The sequence below is a fragment of the Didymella exigua genome (genome assembly GCF_010094145.1).
Source record: "Didymella exigua CBS 183.55 unplaced genomic scaffold M421scaffold_12, whole genome shotgun sequence".
NCBI classification, from domain to species: domain Eukaryota; kingdom Fungi; phylum Ascomycota; class Dothideomycetes; order Pleosporales; family Didymellaceae; genus Didymella; species Didymella exigua.
In genome coordinates this window covers 285,866-301,191 of record NW_022984786.1, presented here as the reverse complement: position 1 = coordinate 301,191, position 15,326 = coordinate 285,866, and the positions used below count along the sequence as shown (strand labels likewise).

At 54.8% G+C, this 15,326-nt stretch overlaps 5 protein-coding genes across 5 annotated transcripts; 3 read left to right on the top strand and 2 right to left on the bottom strand.

Moving 5' to 3' along the window:
- Positions 1–595: 595 nt before the first annotated feature.
- M421DRAFT_61944 (polyketide synthase) lies at positions 596–7,127 on the top strand (the record flags this gene model as incomplete). The annotated part of the gene is made up of 2 exons (XM_033595925.1): positions 596–7,030; positions 7,083–7,127. 2 exons carry the CDS (start codon positions 596–598, stop codon positions 7,125–7,127), a joined length of 6,480 nt encoding a protein of 2,159 aa, XP_033449147.1.
- A 2,166-nt stretch (positions 7,128–9,293) lies between these two features.
- M421DRAFT_92029 (prefoldin subunit 3) lies at positions 9,294–10,025 on the top strand (the record flags this gene model as incomplete). The annotated part of the gene is made up of 4 exons (XM_033597996.1): positions 9,294–9,319; positions 9,364–9,483; positions 9,537–9,873; positions 9,921–10,025. The coding sequence occupies 4 exons, from the start codon at positions 9,294–9,296 to the stop codon at positions 10,023–10,025; spliced, it is 588 nt and encodes a 195-aa protein (XP_033449146.1).
- A 184-nt stretch (positions 10,026–10,209) lies between these two features.
- M421DRAFT_100651 (uncharacterized protein) lies at positions 10,210–11,340 on the bottom strand (the record flags this gene model as incomplete). The annotated part of the gene is made up of 1 exon (XM_033586549.1): positions 10,210–11,340. The coding sequence occupies one exon, from the start codon at positions 11,338–11,340 to the stop codon at positions 10,210–10,212; it is 1,131 nt and encodes a 376-aa protein (XP_033449145.1).
- An 893-nt stretch (positions 11,341–12,233) lies between these two features.
- Positions 12,234–13,206, top strand: M421DRAFT_142134 (uncharacterized protein). The gene has a single exon (XM_033587487.1). The coding sequence runs from the start codon at positions 12,291–12,293 to the stop codon at positions 12,936–12,938; it is 648 nt and encodes a 215-aa protein (XP_033449144.1). The 5' UTR covers positions 12,234–12,290; the 3' UTR covers positions 12,939–13,206.
- On the bottom strand, positions 13,207–15,316 carry M421DRAFT_142138 (uncharacterized protein). Its single transcript, XM_033587488.1, has 7 exons — positions 14,986–15,316; positions 14,845–14,921; positions 14,681–14,790; positions 14,577–14,636; positions 14,188–14,530; positions 13,875–14,140; positions 13,207–13,825 (listed from the first exon to the last, which is right to left on the bottom strand). Exons 1-7 carry the CDS (start codon positions 15,141–15,143, stop codon positions 13,475–13,477), a joined length of 1,365 nt encoding a protein of 454 aa, XP_033449143.1. The 5' UTR covers positions 15,144–15,316; the 3' UTR covers positions 13,207–13,474.
- Positions 15,317–15,326: the final 10 nt, after the last annotated feature.

Sequence of the window (15,326 nt, the reverse complement as noted above, 5' to 3'; positions counted from 1 at the left end):
TGATATCTTCTGTGACGCATTGGCTCGATACATCAGCGGCTTGCCTACACGCCTAGCATGCGCCAGCTATCAATAGGCACGAAGCTTACTCAGAGGTATACCCGGTCACCGCACGCCATTACCTCTCGGAATTAACCCAGAAAGAGAAATGGTCTGCGCCTCAGTCTTGTCTTTGCGTCAACATGTTGCTTCAGGACATCGTTCCGCGCTACATGGTGCCGTATCTGTGCTGTCACAAACCCGGTGCGGGCAGTGCTTGTCATCGTGCGCGCTAAGCATAGATACCATACGGGTTCCTCATACATCTACTCAGGGTGATCATCCACATATAAGGTGCACCGCTAATCCCCAAGAATCGATCGCAACTTACCTTTCTCATCCAGTCCTTCGGGCCTTCCATTATACGACCAGAGAGGACTCTATCACCACAGCTCTTGCTCAATTCTTTCTTAATATACGGTACTGACCCTACCGTTTGAAGATTGACCATCGTTTCTATCCTTTCACCTCCCAAGAGAATAATTTCGAAAGGCTCTGACCTTGCCTTCTTCCCCTATTCACAATTTCGATACCCTGATCCAAAGACACCACCATCATGAACGTCCTCATCTTTGGTGATCAGACTTCTGATCAGTTCCCTTTGCTCAAGAAGGTGGCTACATGGAGGAACAACGCCACTCTGACAACATTCCTCGATCGTGCGAGTGTTGTTCTCCGCGACGAAGTTCAGAAGCTGCCCAAAACACAAAGGGACCAGATCCCTGATTTCCTCACTTCCTGGGACCTCGTCAACACCTACTACAGCGAAGGCAAGAAAATTCCCCAGCTCGAGAGCTGTATGGTCACGCTTGCACAACTTGCACACTACATCGGATACTACGGCGAGAACCCAAAAGACCTTCCGAATCCTGCCAACACACGACTTGTCGGTCTCTGTACTGGTTCCATCACTGCCTCAGTAGTAGCATCCGCACGATCAATTAGCGAGCTGCTGCCCCTTGCAACAGAAGCTGTCCGTGTTGCCTTCCGCGCTGGTACCTGCGTTGGTGCGGCCAAGGATGCGCTCGAGCACCCTTCAGAGGCGAAAGAAAGCTGGTCGACCATTGTTACAGGTGTCTCTGAGATCGCAGCAAAGAAGTCTCTGTCCGCGTTTCATGATGAGCGCCGGATACCTGCTTCCGCGCGCGCCTACGTTAGCGCAGTTAGCACCATGGCTCTGACCATCAGCGGCCCACCATCAACAACGAAACGTCTATTTCAGGAGATCGACGCCTTCAGGAACAACACCCGCGTGTCAATCCCTGTGTACGCACCCTACCATGCATCGCATATCCACGCGCAAGCCGATATCGACCGTATTCTGGACAGCGAGGCCACCAGGCACTTCCAACAATTCCGACCCCTGGCGCTGATCCACTCCGCTTCTAGCGGCAGGTGCTCGACCGCAACTAGCACTCTCGAGTTGATGCGCAATGCGCTTACCGACATGCTCCTCGAGCCTGTACGCTGGGATAACCTTCTTGGCGAAGTCGTATCGCAGGTGACTGCTACCGGCAGCGCAGACTGCTCTGTCTCTGCCATTGGCGTGACCAATGTCGCCAACAGCCTCGCGTCTGCCATCAAGGCTGGCGGACAGTCTCAGGTTGCCGTACGCGATCACACTTCGTGGGTGCAGACTGAACATGCCACACGCGGCCGCACTCAGAGCGACAAGATTGCCATTGTTGGTATGTCTGGTCGCTTCCCCGGCGCCGCCACCCCTGAGGCTCTTTGGGAGTTACTCGAGAAGGGCCTTGATGTTCACCGCGAGGTTCCTACAGACCGTTTCGACGCTCAGGCTCACTGCGACCCCTCTGGTAAGGGCAAGAACAAGTCCCACACACCCTTTGGCTGCTTCATCGACGAGCCTGGCCTATTCGATCCCCGCTTCTTCAACATGTCTCCTCGTGAGGCTGCCCAGACTGACCCCATGGGCCGCCTTGCCTTGACCACTGCTTTTGAGGCTTTGGAGATGTCTGGCTACGTACCCAACCGCACGCCTTCGACTAAGCTGAACCGTATCGGAACTTTCTACGGTCAGACCTCCGATGACTGGCGTGAGATCAATGCTGCCGAGAACATTGACACCTACTTCATCACTGGTGGTGTTCGTGCGTTCGCTCCCGGACGCATCAACTACTACTTCAAGTTCTCTGGACCGTCATACAGCATTGACACCGCCTGCTCGTCTTCTCTTGCTGCTATCCAGCTCGCCTGCACCTCGCTCTGGGCTGGTGACTGCGACACTGCCTGCGCTGGAGGCCTCAACGTCCTTACTAACCCCGACATTTTCTCGGGTCTCAGTAAGGGTCAGTTTCTGTCCAAGACCGGTGGCTGCAAGACCTACGACAACGATGCAGACGGTTACTGCCGTGGCGACGGCTGTGGCTCAGTCGTACTTAAGCGCTACGAGGACGCCATTGCTGACAAGGACAACATCCTTGGCTGCATTCTGGGCGCCGCCACAAACCATAGTGCCGAGGCTGTTTCCATCACGCACCCCCACGCCGGTGCTCAGGAGTACCTCTACAGTAAGGTTCTAGCGAACGCTGGTGTTGACGCTCATGACATCAGCTATGTTGAAATGCATGGAACCGGTACTCAGGCCGGTGACGGTATCGAGATGACTTCGGTCACCAACGTCTTTGCTCCTCGTCACCGCCAGCGTCGTCCTGAGCAGACTCTCCACCTTGGTGCCATCAAGGCCAATATCGGTCACGGAGAAGCCGCCTCTGGTATAAACTCTCTCGTCAAGGTCTTGATGATGATGCAGAAGAACGCTATTCCTGCCAACGTTGGTATCAAGGGCGTGATTAATAAGAGTTTCCCAAAGGATCTTGCCCAGCGCAACGTTCACATCTCGACCACTCAGGTGGCACTTCCTCGCAGGGGTGCTGAGAAGCGCAGGCTCTTCCTGAACAACTTCTCTGCCGCTGGTGGTAACACCGCTATCCTGCTTGAGGATGGTCCCCTGCGCGAGGCTCCTAAGGGAACTGACCCTCGCACCATGCACACCGTCACTGTTACTGCCAGGTCCATTGCATCGCTGAAGAGGAACATCGACAATGTTACTGAGTACCTGAAGAAGAACCCTGAGACTACTCTTTCTAGCTTGGCCTACACCACCACTGCTCGTCGCATTCAGCACAACTATCGCATTGCCATCTGCGTCGATAACATCTGTAAGGTCAAGGATGCTCTTCAGGCCCAGATCAAGGACTCGTATAGCCCTCTTCCCATGGTCCCAACCAAGACTGCATTCACCTTCACTGGACAGGGCTCGCAGTACAATGGCCTTGGCCAGAGGCTGTACGAGGATCTCGAGTCCTTCCAAGCAGACATCAAGCAGCTCGATAACATCGCTCGTCTGCACGGACTCCCATCTTTCTTGCCTCTGCTCACCGGTACCGATTTGGCTACTTTGTCGCCTGTCGTGGTTCAGCTCGGCATGGCTTGCATTCAGGTCGCTCTTGCCCGCATGTGGGCTGCCTGGGGCATCAAGCCGATTGCTGTCGTCGGCCACAGCCTTGGCGAGTACGCAGCCCTTCACGTGGCTGGGGTCATATCTGCTAGCGATATGGTCCTTCTGGTCGGCCGCCGCGCCGAGATTCTCGAGCAGGAGTGCACCGCTGGAACTCATGGCATGCTTGCTGTCAAGGGCGGGGCTGCTTCCATCAAGGCTGCTCTGGGAAACGAGATGACCGAGATTGCCTGCATGAACGGTCCCGAGGAGACTGTCCTCTGCGGCACAGTCGAGGTTGTTGAGGCTACTAACCAGCTCCTCACCGCCCAAGGCTTCAAGTCCACCAAGCTGAACGTGCCCTTTGCGTTCCACTCTGCCCAAGTCGAGCCGATCCTTGCCAAGTTCCAGGAGGCTGCCTCTGCTGTCACTTTCTGCAAGCCTCAGGTGCCGATCATGTCTCCTCTTACCGGCGAGGTTATCCGTGAGGCCGGCGTCATTAACGCTGCCTATCTATGCCGTCACGCACGCGAGACTGTTAATTTCTGGACTGCTCTGTCTACTGGCAAGACCGAGGAGCTCTTCAATGAGAAGACCGTGTGGCTCGAGGTTGGCGCTCACCCTGTCACCAGCGGAATGGTCAAGTCCACTCTGGGTGGAACTCCCACTACTGCCGGATCTCTCCGCCGCAATGAGGATCCCTGGAAGACTCTCTCCAACACTATTGCGACTTTGCACCTCGCTGGCGTCGCTTTCGATTTCAACGAGTACCACAGGCAGTTCAAGGACGCTTATGAGCTCCTCAATCTCCCAACCTACAGCTTCGACAACAAGAAGTACTGGCTTGACTACCACAACAACTGGACTCTGACCAAGGGCGAGAAGGTCCAGCCTACTGAGCCTAAGGCAATTGAGACCCCAGTCGAGATCCCCTCCAAGCTTAAGACCACTTCCTGTCACAAGGTCGTTCGCGAAGAGTTCCACGCCAACTCCGGTACTGTGGTCATCCAGTCAGATCTGTCTGACCCCAAGCTCAAGGCTACCATCACCGGTCACCAGGTCAATGGTACACCTCTGTGCCCATCGTCCTTGTACGCCGATCAGGCTATGACAGTCGCAGATTACCTCTACCAGCAGCTGCGCCCCAACATGGCCACACCCGGCCTCAATGTCTGCGCCATGGAGGTTCCTAAGACCCTGATCCCGCAGTGGCCCGCACCAGCTGGCGGCCAGCACTTGCAGGTCGAGGCTACGGCTGACCTTGAGACTAATCAGGTTGACGTCAAGTTCCGCACTGTCACCGCCGATGGCTCCAAAATTCTTGCCGAGCACGCCTTCGGTGTAGTCAAGTACGAAGACGTGAAGGTCTGGAAGGAGGAGTGGAGCCGCATCCAATACATGGTTCAGACTCAGATCGACGTTCTGCAGCAGAAGCTCCATACTGGTGCTGCGCACAAGGTGCTCCGCGGTATGGCTTACAAGCTATTCAAAGCACTTGTGACCTACGCCGACAACTACCGCGGTATGGAGGAGGTCATCCTGGACGGCAAGACCACCGAAGCAACCGCTCAGGTTCAATTCCAAACCACTCCTGCCGATGGCGAGTTTTTCTGCTCCCCTTACTGGATTGACAGCTTGGCTCATCTCTCCGGCTTCATCGTCAACGCTTCTGACCACCTCGACTCGGACAACTCGGTCTACATCTCCCACGGCTGGGGATCCATCAAGATCTCGAAGCAACTTTCGCCCGAGAAGAAGTACCGCTCCTACGTGCGCATGCAGCCTGCTCCTGGCAATATCTCCGTTGGCGATGTCTATATCCTTGAGGGTGAGGAGATCATCGGTATGGTTCTCGGACTGAAGTTCCAGAACATTCCTCGTCGCGCCCTCAACATCATGATGCCTCCATCCGGTGTCAAGTCCAGTCTCGCTGCTAAATCGATCGCTAGGCCTGCTCCCAAGGCCATCGTCGCTGCACCTGTTAAGGCCGTACCCACTCCTATAAAGGTCTCGAGACCTGTGGCGAAGCCTGCTAAGATCAAGGTTGTCAAGCAGGCCAACAATGGTGTCACAGCCAAGGTCATGAAGATCGTCGCTGAGGAGATCGACGTCGACATGTCTGAGCTCGTGGATAATGCTGCATTTGAGAACCTTGGTGTTGACTCACTGCTTTCCCTGACCATCTCGGCCAGGTTCCGCGAGGAGCTCGACATGGAGATTCCTTCCAGCCTGTTCACTGACTGTGCCAGTGTTGGTGAGCTGAAGAAGCATTTCTCTCAATACGATGGTGTTGCTGCCGTCGTTGAGGATGATGCTTCCGACACCACTGATGAGCCCTCTGACGCCTCCACTCCCTACGGGCGCGAGACCAGTAGCACCCCTCCCAGCTCTGCGCCCAGTGTTGACGGCAATGACATTGATATTAAGGTCTCTGAAACCGCCGTCGCTGGCGAGGCCAGTCTTGCTCGCAAGCTTGTCGCTGAAGAAATGGGCGTCGACATCTCCGAGATTACGGACGACCTCGACCTCACTGACATCGGCATGGATTCGTTGATGAGCTTAACAATCCTTGGTTCCATGCGCGAGCAGACTGGTCGTGATCTCTCTGCCGACTTCCTTACGGTCAATATTACCATCAAGGACATCGAGACCGCCCTCGGTATGCGCCCGGCTCCGAAGGAGGTCAAGATCACCGCGAAGATCACTACTAAGAAGGCACAGCTTGAGGCCCCTCAGCTCGCTGAGGTGAGCAAGAGGCTCGCCCAGGCCGTCGATATCTCGCAGCTTCCACCTTCCAACTCTGTCCTGCTCCAGGGTAACCCCAAGGTCGCTTCCAAGAAGTTCTTCCTGGTCCCGGATGGCTCCGGCAGCGCTACCTCATACATCTCGATTCCCAATATCTCTCCAGACATGGCTGTCTACGGACTGAACTGCCCATTTATGAAGTGCCCCGAGAAGTGGGAGTGTGGTGTTGAGGGTGTGTCTCAGATCTACCTCAAGGAGATTAAGCGCCGTCAGCCTGAGGGCCCATACATCATCGGCGGATGGTCCGCTGGTGGTGTCATGGCCTACGAGGTCGCTAAGCAGCTTGTTGATGCCGGCGAGAAGGTTGAGAGCCTCGTGCTCATCGACGCCCCTTGCCCCGTCGCTCTCGACCCTCTTCCCGCCCGTCTCCACATCTTCTTCGATCAGATCGGTCTTCTCGGTACTGGTAAGCCCGGAGGCACTCCCTCATGGCTCCTACCTCACTTCGCCTCAGCCATACAGAACCTGAAGGCCTACGACCCGGCCCCAATGGACCCCAATACTGCGCCACCCGTTCTTGCCATCTGGTGCACTGACGGCGTATGCCCCAACCCTGAGGACCCTCGCCCACCACCTGGCGAGGGAGAGGACCCAGCTCCTATGAAGTGGCTCCTCAACAACCGTACGGACTTTGACGACAACGGTTGGGCTCAGCTTCTGCCCAAGGAAAAGTTCGAGTACGCCGTCATGGGCGGCAACCATTTCACAATGATGAAGGGCGATCACGTAAGTCTCACAACGATCTCTACTTCGTAACGCGACACTAATATCACTACAGGGTGCCACATTAGGCAAGCTCATCCAGAAGGGCCTCAAGCTATAAGCTTTTAGATCACAAGCATGTAGATTGTACAGACAGCATACATCTCCTTTGTTCAAGTGTTGAACCTGGGGTTGTTGGCGTTCAGCGTTGGATTTCAGGCACACACTTTGTTGTTGGCGTTACAGGCGTTTCAGCAAGCTGCTTGTACTGATTCACTGGTCATGATCAGCGCATTGCGTCTTGCTTTGATTTTGTTATAAATAGTCTGACGTTTAGTCTTATTGCGGTCTCATATATCCTCTCATCTAGGAGTAATAATGGTCAACTTCAAAGCCTTCCTCGACAACTTCCTTTGAGATGTCCATCGCTCCTTCCCCAGCTTCACCATCGAGTCTGACAGCCTTGCACTGACATGAAATCTTACGAAGACTGCGCCCAGTAATGAGCAAGCCCTCTGAATAAGCTTACGGCCCAAGCCAATCACGACTACTCAGCGAAAGACCTTATCATGGCTCGACAGAGAAATTCCAATCGCATGGCTCATGAAGCGAATCCAAGAATAGCTTGTCAGCATCAGCCAGCGATATACGTGGACCTCGAAAGTTGGTAACGATGATCACATTTTGACCAAACTACTGCCACTTGATCGGTGTTGTGCAGCCAGCCATGGGAAATCGTACCTCGGCACCTTCCGGTAGGGCAGAGAAGGTCTCAGAGTCACACCGCGTAACAAGTCACTCGGCATCTTCGATCTTTTCGATCTTCTCAACTGCACGCCGTATTCAATTACTGACCCACGGGCACAACGCCAAAGACACGAGATGCGCGCGCTCTTTAACTTGCTCACCCACCGATTTTGCACACTTTTAGGAGGCCGCATCCACTAGCCGAAAATATTTGCAAAGTTACGATAGATAGTGCGTGATTATGCTTGGCTTTGGGCTGCGCCGATCTCACTCGCATGAAGAGATTTGGCTCGCCAACGACACTTCGTGGGGAGAAACACCTGGGGAAAGGATGTTACTGCCAGCAGTAGCGCACGTCATGCGACTTATTTTCAACAACTGTATCTATTGGCCCTACACCTTGCATGCAAGTCTGACTAACTTCAACAGATGTTCGGAGGTCAGAATAGGCACTAGGCAGACTTAGGGCGGTGGCTAAATCACGTTCGTGGCCTGACAGCCCCAGCTTCACTTCATACCGTTATGAGCATTGACACATGAAAGTACAGCACGCCTTGTAAGTTGTCAGCGTCCAGTCAGGCTTCCATGGGGTCGACAACTCCCTATGCTCGGGGCACATGGCGGGGATCCGGGCGCACAACCCAGACCGTATCCAGCGGCTACACGCACCAAGGACGGTGTACGGGTAGCGCTGGCTACCTTGGCGACGGGAGATAGTCATGATGTACTGATACACGGGATACTCAATCAGCCATACCTCGAAACGGACCGACATTGTCGTGCATGAAGCACCGCTCGCGCTTGGTTGAAGAAGGGCTTCTGATCGGTGATGCTGCGTCATCTTGAAACTATTTCTGCACCAGCGACGATCTTCGATAGCGTGGACCTTTAGGACGAAGTCCTCTTTGCGGAAGCCTTGCCCGCCCACTGAGCGCGCGGGTTGATAATAATATCTGCAGTGCTCAAGCGGGATACGAGCTCCACCGTCAGCCACCCGCGAGCGAGTAATCCCGGGAAGCCAGCGGACGTATATCTGGCACGGTCGCACGATACGAAATCGGTTTGCTTCGCATTATCAGTGGGTATTCGGGAGGATTCTGTCCGCAACGGGCTGACCTAGGGAGGTTCGCTAAGAGGGATTGTGCCCAGGTGGCTTCCTGAGGTTGCAGCAGAGCTCGTAAGCTGCATGATCACCGTAAAGCTGGGGCAGGCGTAGCGAGAGGTTGACAAACATCTCCAAAGTAGTGAAGTCATGTTGTAGCCGTAATAAGTGCAGGGCCGCGGTCAATCGAATCTCCGCTGTGTCTCCGCTGCTCAGCGGAAACTAGATGGCGGAGCGGAGACTAGCCAAGAGAAGAAGGGCGGAGACGCGGGGCACTCCTTTTCAGCAAACACCACAAACATCGGTATCGATATCGTGAGAGCCCACGACTTTTGCGCGACGCCAGTTGCAGAGCTCACGTCATAGCATTGCGTTCCTCTACTGCATCTCTTTGTGCACAATCTCTCAACGACTCTATATCGCCCTCAGCACATTACAATGCCAGACGTCGTCAAGTTGGCGCAGTAAGAAGCCTCACACCCCATTCAACACTCACTGACAGTAATAGGGAAGCGGAGACGAACCCGCGGGGCATCCCCAAAGCTCCCTTCGTCGACCGTGTTGAAGACTATGTTACCGACCGTTCAGAGGTGGAAAGCACCATTAACAGCTTCAAGGAGATGATCTCGTACGCACCCACGCACAACCAATACCACCGACCACGACCTTACAATGCACTAGGAAGTACCAGTTCATGCAGGCAAACACACAACGGCGAGCAGTAGGGCTACAAGACAAGATCCCAGACATACAGAAGACACTCGAGACAGTCAAGTTCCTGAAGACACGAGGGGAGGACGCAGACCCCATCGAGACAACGTTCGAGCTGAACGACACACTATTTGCGAAGGCGGAGGTGCCACCGACAGACGAGGTATACTTGTGGCTGGGTGCGAACGTCATGCTGGCGTACCCCATTCCCGAGGCTATGGAGCTGCTCTCGTCGAAGCTGTCAACGGCAAAGGCGAGTCTGGCGACTTGTGAGGAGGACCTGGACTTCTTGAGGGAGCAGATCACGGTAGGCGGTGCCCAAGCACGCAGAAGATGAAATCTGACGAATAGCAGACACTGGAGGTTGCATTTGCACGAGTCTACAACTGGGATGTCGCGCAGAGGAGGAAAGACCGCGAGGCTGGCGAGACAGAAGACAAGGGCAAGGGAAAGAAGTGAGCGAGCGGAAGAATACATGGACGACTACGGCGCATCCGAGCATTTCAGGGCGCCAGAATTGATACCAAGATCAATGCGACGTCAGGAGACATCTGAGCATTGCATGCTCTTCTTGTTCATATTTTGCAACGAGGCGGAACGACTTGTTTCGATTGGAGTGTTGAGCGCACCAGGTGTTTGATTTCTACCATTCTCCATGCAACGGCTTCTTCCACTTCTTCTCTTGCCAGTCGTTAATCTGCACAAGGCCTTGGATCTCTTTCACGCCTGGCTGAATGTTGTTGCCAACACTGAAGTCGTGCGCCGCGACGACCCAGACATTATCCTTCTGAGCAAACTCCTTCGTACGGTAGATAGTGCCAAGCGCCGTTTCAGGATCACTGTGCATACCACTCTTCGAATACGGCGGACGAGCAGTCCTCCGCGGCTCCTTCAGCAGCTCGGGGTGGTGGAAGCAGTCACCAGCCAGCAGGACGAACGTATCGCCTCCAGAACCCGTCGTAGTCCGAATGAGTATCATTTGATGTCCTTCTGAGTGGCCAGGCGCATCGATAAGGTACGCTGAGCCGTCTCCGAAGACGTCGAAGGCGCGGTCGAAAGCTCCAAGGCCAATCCAGTCCGCCTTCTTCAGAGCAACGGCGTTGTACAGACCCTTCTGGAGGCCCTCCATCACCTTTCCAGCTCTCTTGTCTCCAGCTTCCTCCAGGAGCTCGTCTGACACGAACGCCTCCACGATTTTTCTGCTTCCATCTGTAGGCAGAGTTTCGCTCAACGTTGGCGCCTTCTCATCCACCGGGTACCCAGGCCTCGCGTAGGTGCAGCACGTAGGCCCCACCCAGAGCTCTGCATTCTCGAAGCCAGCCTTTGCGCCGTCGCCCACATGGTCAAAGTGCATGTGCGAGAAGATGATGGCCTTGACTTTCTCGGGCTGCTGCTCTGGTGACCCATGCTCTTGTAAGATCTCGGCTGGTGACTTTGGCTCGCAGTCAAATTGCGGCAAGACATTCTTCACAATTGTGGGTGGCAGGTTCTCCAGGTCCTTGCGGATACCGAGGTCGAAGAGGTACTTGTCTCTGGTTGTTGTGTGTTCGATCAGGAAGACGTAGTCTGGGGCGTAGTACTTTCCAGTTATTTCCTCTTTCTGGTTCTCATTTGTCGGGTCTATTGGTTTGTCTGGACCTGGAAGGAGCGCCATATCTGTTGGAATGGCAAGCCCGCCGGCTTGGATGAGATGGACTTTGCATGTTGCCGATCCAGATGGAATTGGATGCCACGGCAGGCCCGGAGGGTGTGTTGGATCGAAAGAGACCGTCATTTGGATGTCTTAGTATGCTGTGGGTAGCAGCTCTTAACGTCTCTTGTTCGTAGGTCGCTCTACTGGTCCGACGGTATCGATGACGTCACAGTTTGTTGCCGAAGGTGTCTGGAAAGCTAGGAAGTGTAATGGCGCCATTTGAAATTCTTCTGCTGCATGAACGTAGCAGTATGTAGGCATGATTTCCTGCACGGTGGAGCCTCGACGAAGCCTCGATTCGCTTCTGTAGTTCAAGCTCCTACTACAACTGTCGGTAGGACTTGCGGCATCGCAACAACCTCGCAACACACTAATACGTTCTGCATAACGTGACTAGCTCGAACAATGCCCAAAGTGGTCAACCTCCTTGAGCTTTCCGTCATTCACCGCAAGGCTGTGGATGTCTCTGGGCTCAAGGCGACCTTTGAAAGGTCGGTGTCGAGCTAACAAGCGTTCTGGACTTGGACGTTCCGTACAGCAGGTGGGCTTTCCTGGTGGAAGCTTGTCCCATCGTAGAGATACCCGGTGTAACGAACGACCTCTACCAAGACGACTTGATGAAGGCAGTGAGCGGCCTTGACAACCTCTGCCATTTAGAACTAAGCAGCGGAACTTGGCGTCTCGAAGACATCGAACATCTTGCTGGGGCCGTGCCGAAGATTCGAAGCGCGCCTCAATATACTGGAGCACTCCGCTCGCTGGAAGTGGTTGTGACATCAATCGACTATGTTGAGATACTCCCCAGTGGATATGCTCTGAGTGGAGGTTCTCGGCTACGTAACATGCAGTTTGCAGAGGGGAAACGCGAGCCTAAGTCGTGCTGTGTATCAATATTGTTATTCCATTGGGCATGTCACAATACTCAAGTCAGCAATATGTCGAGCGAGCTTGGTAAGTGAGGAACTCGGAATTGATCTGGCACAGCTTGAACATGGATATCGCGCTTCTCTCAATCTCCCATCGTATGCTGAATGCCTCCACCGTCGTCCGGCATTCGTGCATTGTACAGCTACTCTTATTCCTCACTAAAATCAACCCGGGTATCTCCACCATGCCAACCCCATACCACGCTGGATACCTCCAGGTCCCTCTTTAAAGGTCCCGTCTCCACCCATTCCTTGCCTAAACAGTATTCTCACACTAGGCGCAAATCGCATACACCACAGCGGAGACCTCCAGGGTCTCGCAGACCCACACCCATCAGGCCCCCACTCCTCTACAATACCTTCCCACACTCGGCACACACCCCCGTCTCCCCAATAAATAAGCAAACCCCCCGCCCGCCCTTCTGCACAGCAACATCCAAGCACTCAACCCGCGTGACAAAGTGCACGTCGCAGCCATACAGCTCCATGCACGTCTCCAGCACGTCGTGCGAATGGTTCAGCGGCTTTGGCTGCGCCTTGGGCGTCGGATGGTACGGGACATGGTTGTCGCGGGGAACATGGCCGTTGGGCGTGACGGAGGGCAGGTCCCAGTTGCGGTCGGTTCTCAGCAGGTCCCAGCACCCGGGGGATTGGTCTTCGTTGCGGGAGTCCTTGCGGGCGCGGGGAGCTGGAACTTTGTACATGTTCTGGTGTGTTGTGCTTTGTGTAGTATATCGTGGCAATGTGTCGTGAGGAGGCTTGGGAGTGGTGCTGTGGGTGGTTGATAGTATGGTCTGCTTGACAGTATGACCTGCGGAAGTGCTGATGGAGGCTAGGAACATATAGTGTATCTGCACAGCTGTGACCGTGAAGGCATAGTGCTTTCGATGGCATTGTGGACATTTCTGTCTAAGACATATGCTTGACATCATCACCTGTAGAAGACCACCTTTAATGTGCCGCTGCTGTCTTTGTTAGCCGTATGTGTTAAAATCTGCCGTTGTGCCATAGTGGTCTTCTACATGGTACCGTGTCTGCGACCAACAGAGCACGTGCCTCAAGCTGAAAGAAGATCTATTCAGGAGCTGTGAATATATGCAATCGACGATGGTGCCGGAACCAGACCGCACTGTAATGTATCGAAGACTCAACGGAACGCCAACTGTACATGCTTACCGCAGGTCGAACAAAGACAGACCTAGACGTGATCCAAGCGAAGGTGGTGTAGTCGCCCAACGCATCCGCACCCCAGACTCCGATGTATGTAGATTCGAATCGACATCAAACTTCTATGCGCCGTACTCTTTGTTTAGCTCGAGCTTGTAGTTCTCCTCGTGCAGGCCCTTCAGTGCGACCTCGCCGTCCGCGGTGAGATCTGGTCGGCCGACGGGCGTGACTGCGCCGGTGAAGAAGCGCGGTTGCCACTCCTTGTTGGCTTCCTTGCGCTCCGCCGCCTTCTGTCGCTGCTTCTCTTCGATCTCGGTCTTGAGGGTTGTGGCCTGGTTGTACTGCCGCCCGACGATAGCGTTGGTGACGCCTTCCCAGAACTTGAGCGATTCGTTGGGAAGCTGCTCCTCCATGGGAGGGACGACCTTGGGGACAGGGAAGAGCGGGTTGAGGTCGATGATCAGGTGCTTCTCCTGCAAATTGTCAGTGCAGTGTTCTCTGTCATCTGAGCGCCAAACTTACGGAAGCCTTGTTAAAGGGCTTGTTGCCGAGCGTGTAGTAGACCTTGTCTGTCCAGGCGCCCTCTATCCGCGCAAGAATCTCCTTGTCCGAAAGGTCCTTGATCCTGGTGATGTTGTCGTTCTTGGGGTCATATTTAAAGACCACGCCCTTGACCAGGTTCTGGCTGCGGCCGAGCCAGCCCTCTTCCTGGTACTCGAGAATGACCTTGAGCCCCGTCTTGGGACATGTGATGTAGCAGGTATCAGCAACGGAGACGCTGAGGGAGCCTGTGATGGTCAGCTTTGTGCGCTGCTCCCGGCGACTGCATGCTCACCTCTCAAGATACCACCCAGGTACGCAGCCGGGTGTGTGAGCTGGTACTCCTCGTTGTCCCTGTTCTTCAAGGTAATAAAGATTCCCAGGTTGTGCGCCCCGGCCACCACGCGCACGCTTGTGCCAGTAAACTTTGCGCTCAGCTGGTCGTAGCCCCTCGCGCTAATGCCCTTCTCGGGACAGTCGATGTAGAAGGCGGAAACAGGGGGGTGGTGGGAGGTCTGCTCGGTGAGGTATGAGACTGTGACAGTCTTACCGTCGCCAGCCACGCTGTTGGCGCTGCTCGAGGGCGCCGAATTCGGTGTCTTCAGGGTGGGGTGTGTGTCTTCGACTTTCCAGTTACACTACGTTTGTTAGCAGAAACTCTTCAGCTCCGTACGAACGACAAACCCTGAAGAACTCGCCCAGCGTCGAGTTGTAGGGCTTGCATGGCTTGCCCTTGACATATTTCTGCCCAGGTCAGTCCCGCTCTTCTCCTGCAGCGTGGTGCATACCAAGTCCTTTGTGAACCAGAAGCGCAGGCAGCCCAGCAGACGTCCGAGCTCGTCGTCAGAGTCGCCAATGCTAATGAATGTGTCTGGCCTGTCCAAGTAATGCCAGTACTCTGTTGCCCGTCAGGCTGTGTCTTCCCCCTTTCCTTATGTCATGTTCGACGTACCCAGGTTTGGCCGAGGCTCGAGAAGCTGCGCAGGGAGGGAGAAGCGCACGGCAGCGAGATCAGAGACACCTATGAACCTGCAAGCGCCACGAATCAGAAAACGTGCCTCTGCATATTCAGGGTCCATGCCGTGGAACCCACTTTCGTAATATGCCCAAGAAGGTCTTGAACTTAGAGCTGTCGTCCGGCGGCTTCTCTGCGCCTGCGCCAGGCGTTGAAGCGCGCGACGCAGCGTTCGACGGTGTTGCTGAATTTGTGGTCGAGCCCGGGCGGGCGTTTTCTGCGGCGAGGTCCGCCATGGCGTCGGTGCTAGCTGCGTCCTATTGCCGCTGGATGTCTGCAAATATTCTGCGTCAAGCTGGGATCAAAGAATAGGCGGTAGGTAATGTCGTCGCGTGTGGCGGTGCGAGTGCCCTGCAGGTGATCTTGCACTTGGTCTGACGTAGACGATGCCGATAAGCCGTTGGTAGGCAGGTGGGGTA

Coding starts and splice junctions, on each gene's coding strand:
- M421DRAFT_142138 (XM_033587488.1), bottom strand. CDS start 15,143: ATGGCGGACCTCGCCGCAGAAAACGCCCGCCCGGGCTCGACCACAAAT. Junction 14,922..14,985: donor TTCTTGGGCATATTACGAAA/GTGGGTTCCACG, acceptor TGGCGCTTGCAG/GTTCATAGGTGTCTCTGATC. Junction 14,637..14,680: donor TCTGGTTCACAAAGGACTTG/GTATGCACCACG, acceptor TGACCTGGGCAG/AAATATGTCAAGGGCAAGCC.
- M421DRAFT_142134 (XM_033587487.1), top strand. CDS start 12,291: ATGCCTCCACCGTCGTCCGGCATTCGTGCATTGTACAGCTACTCTTAT.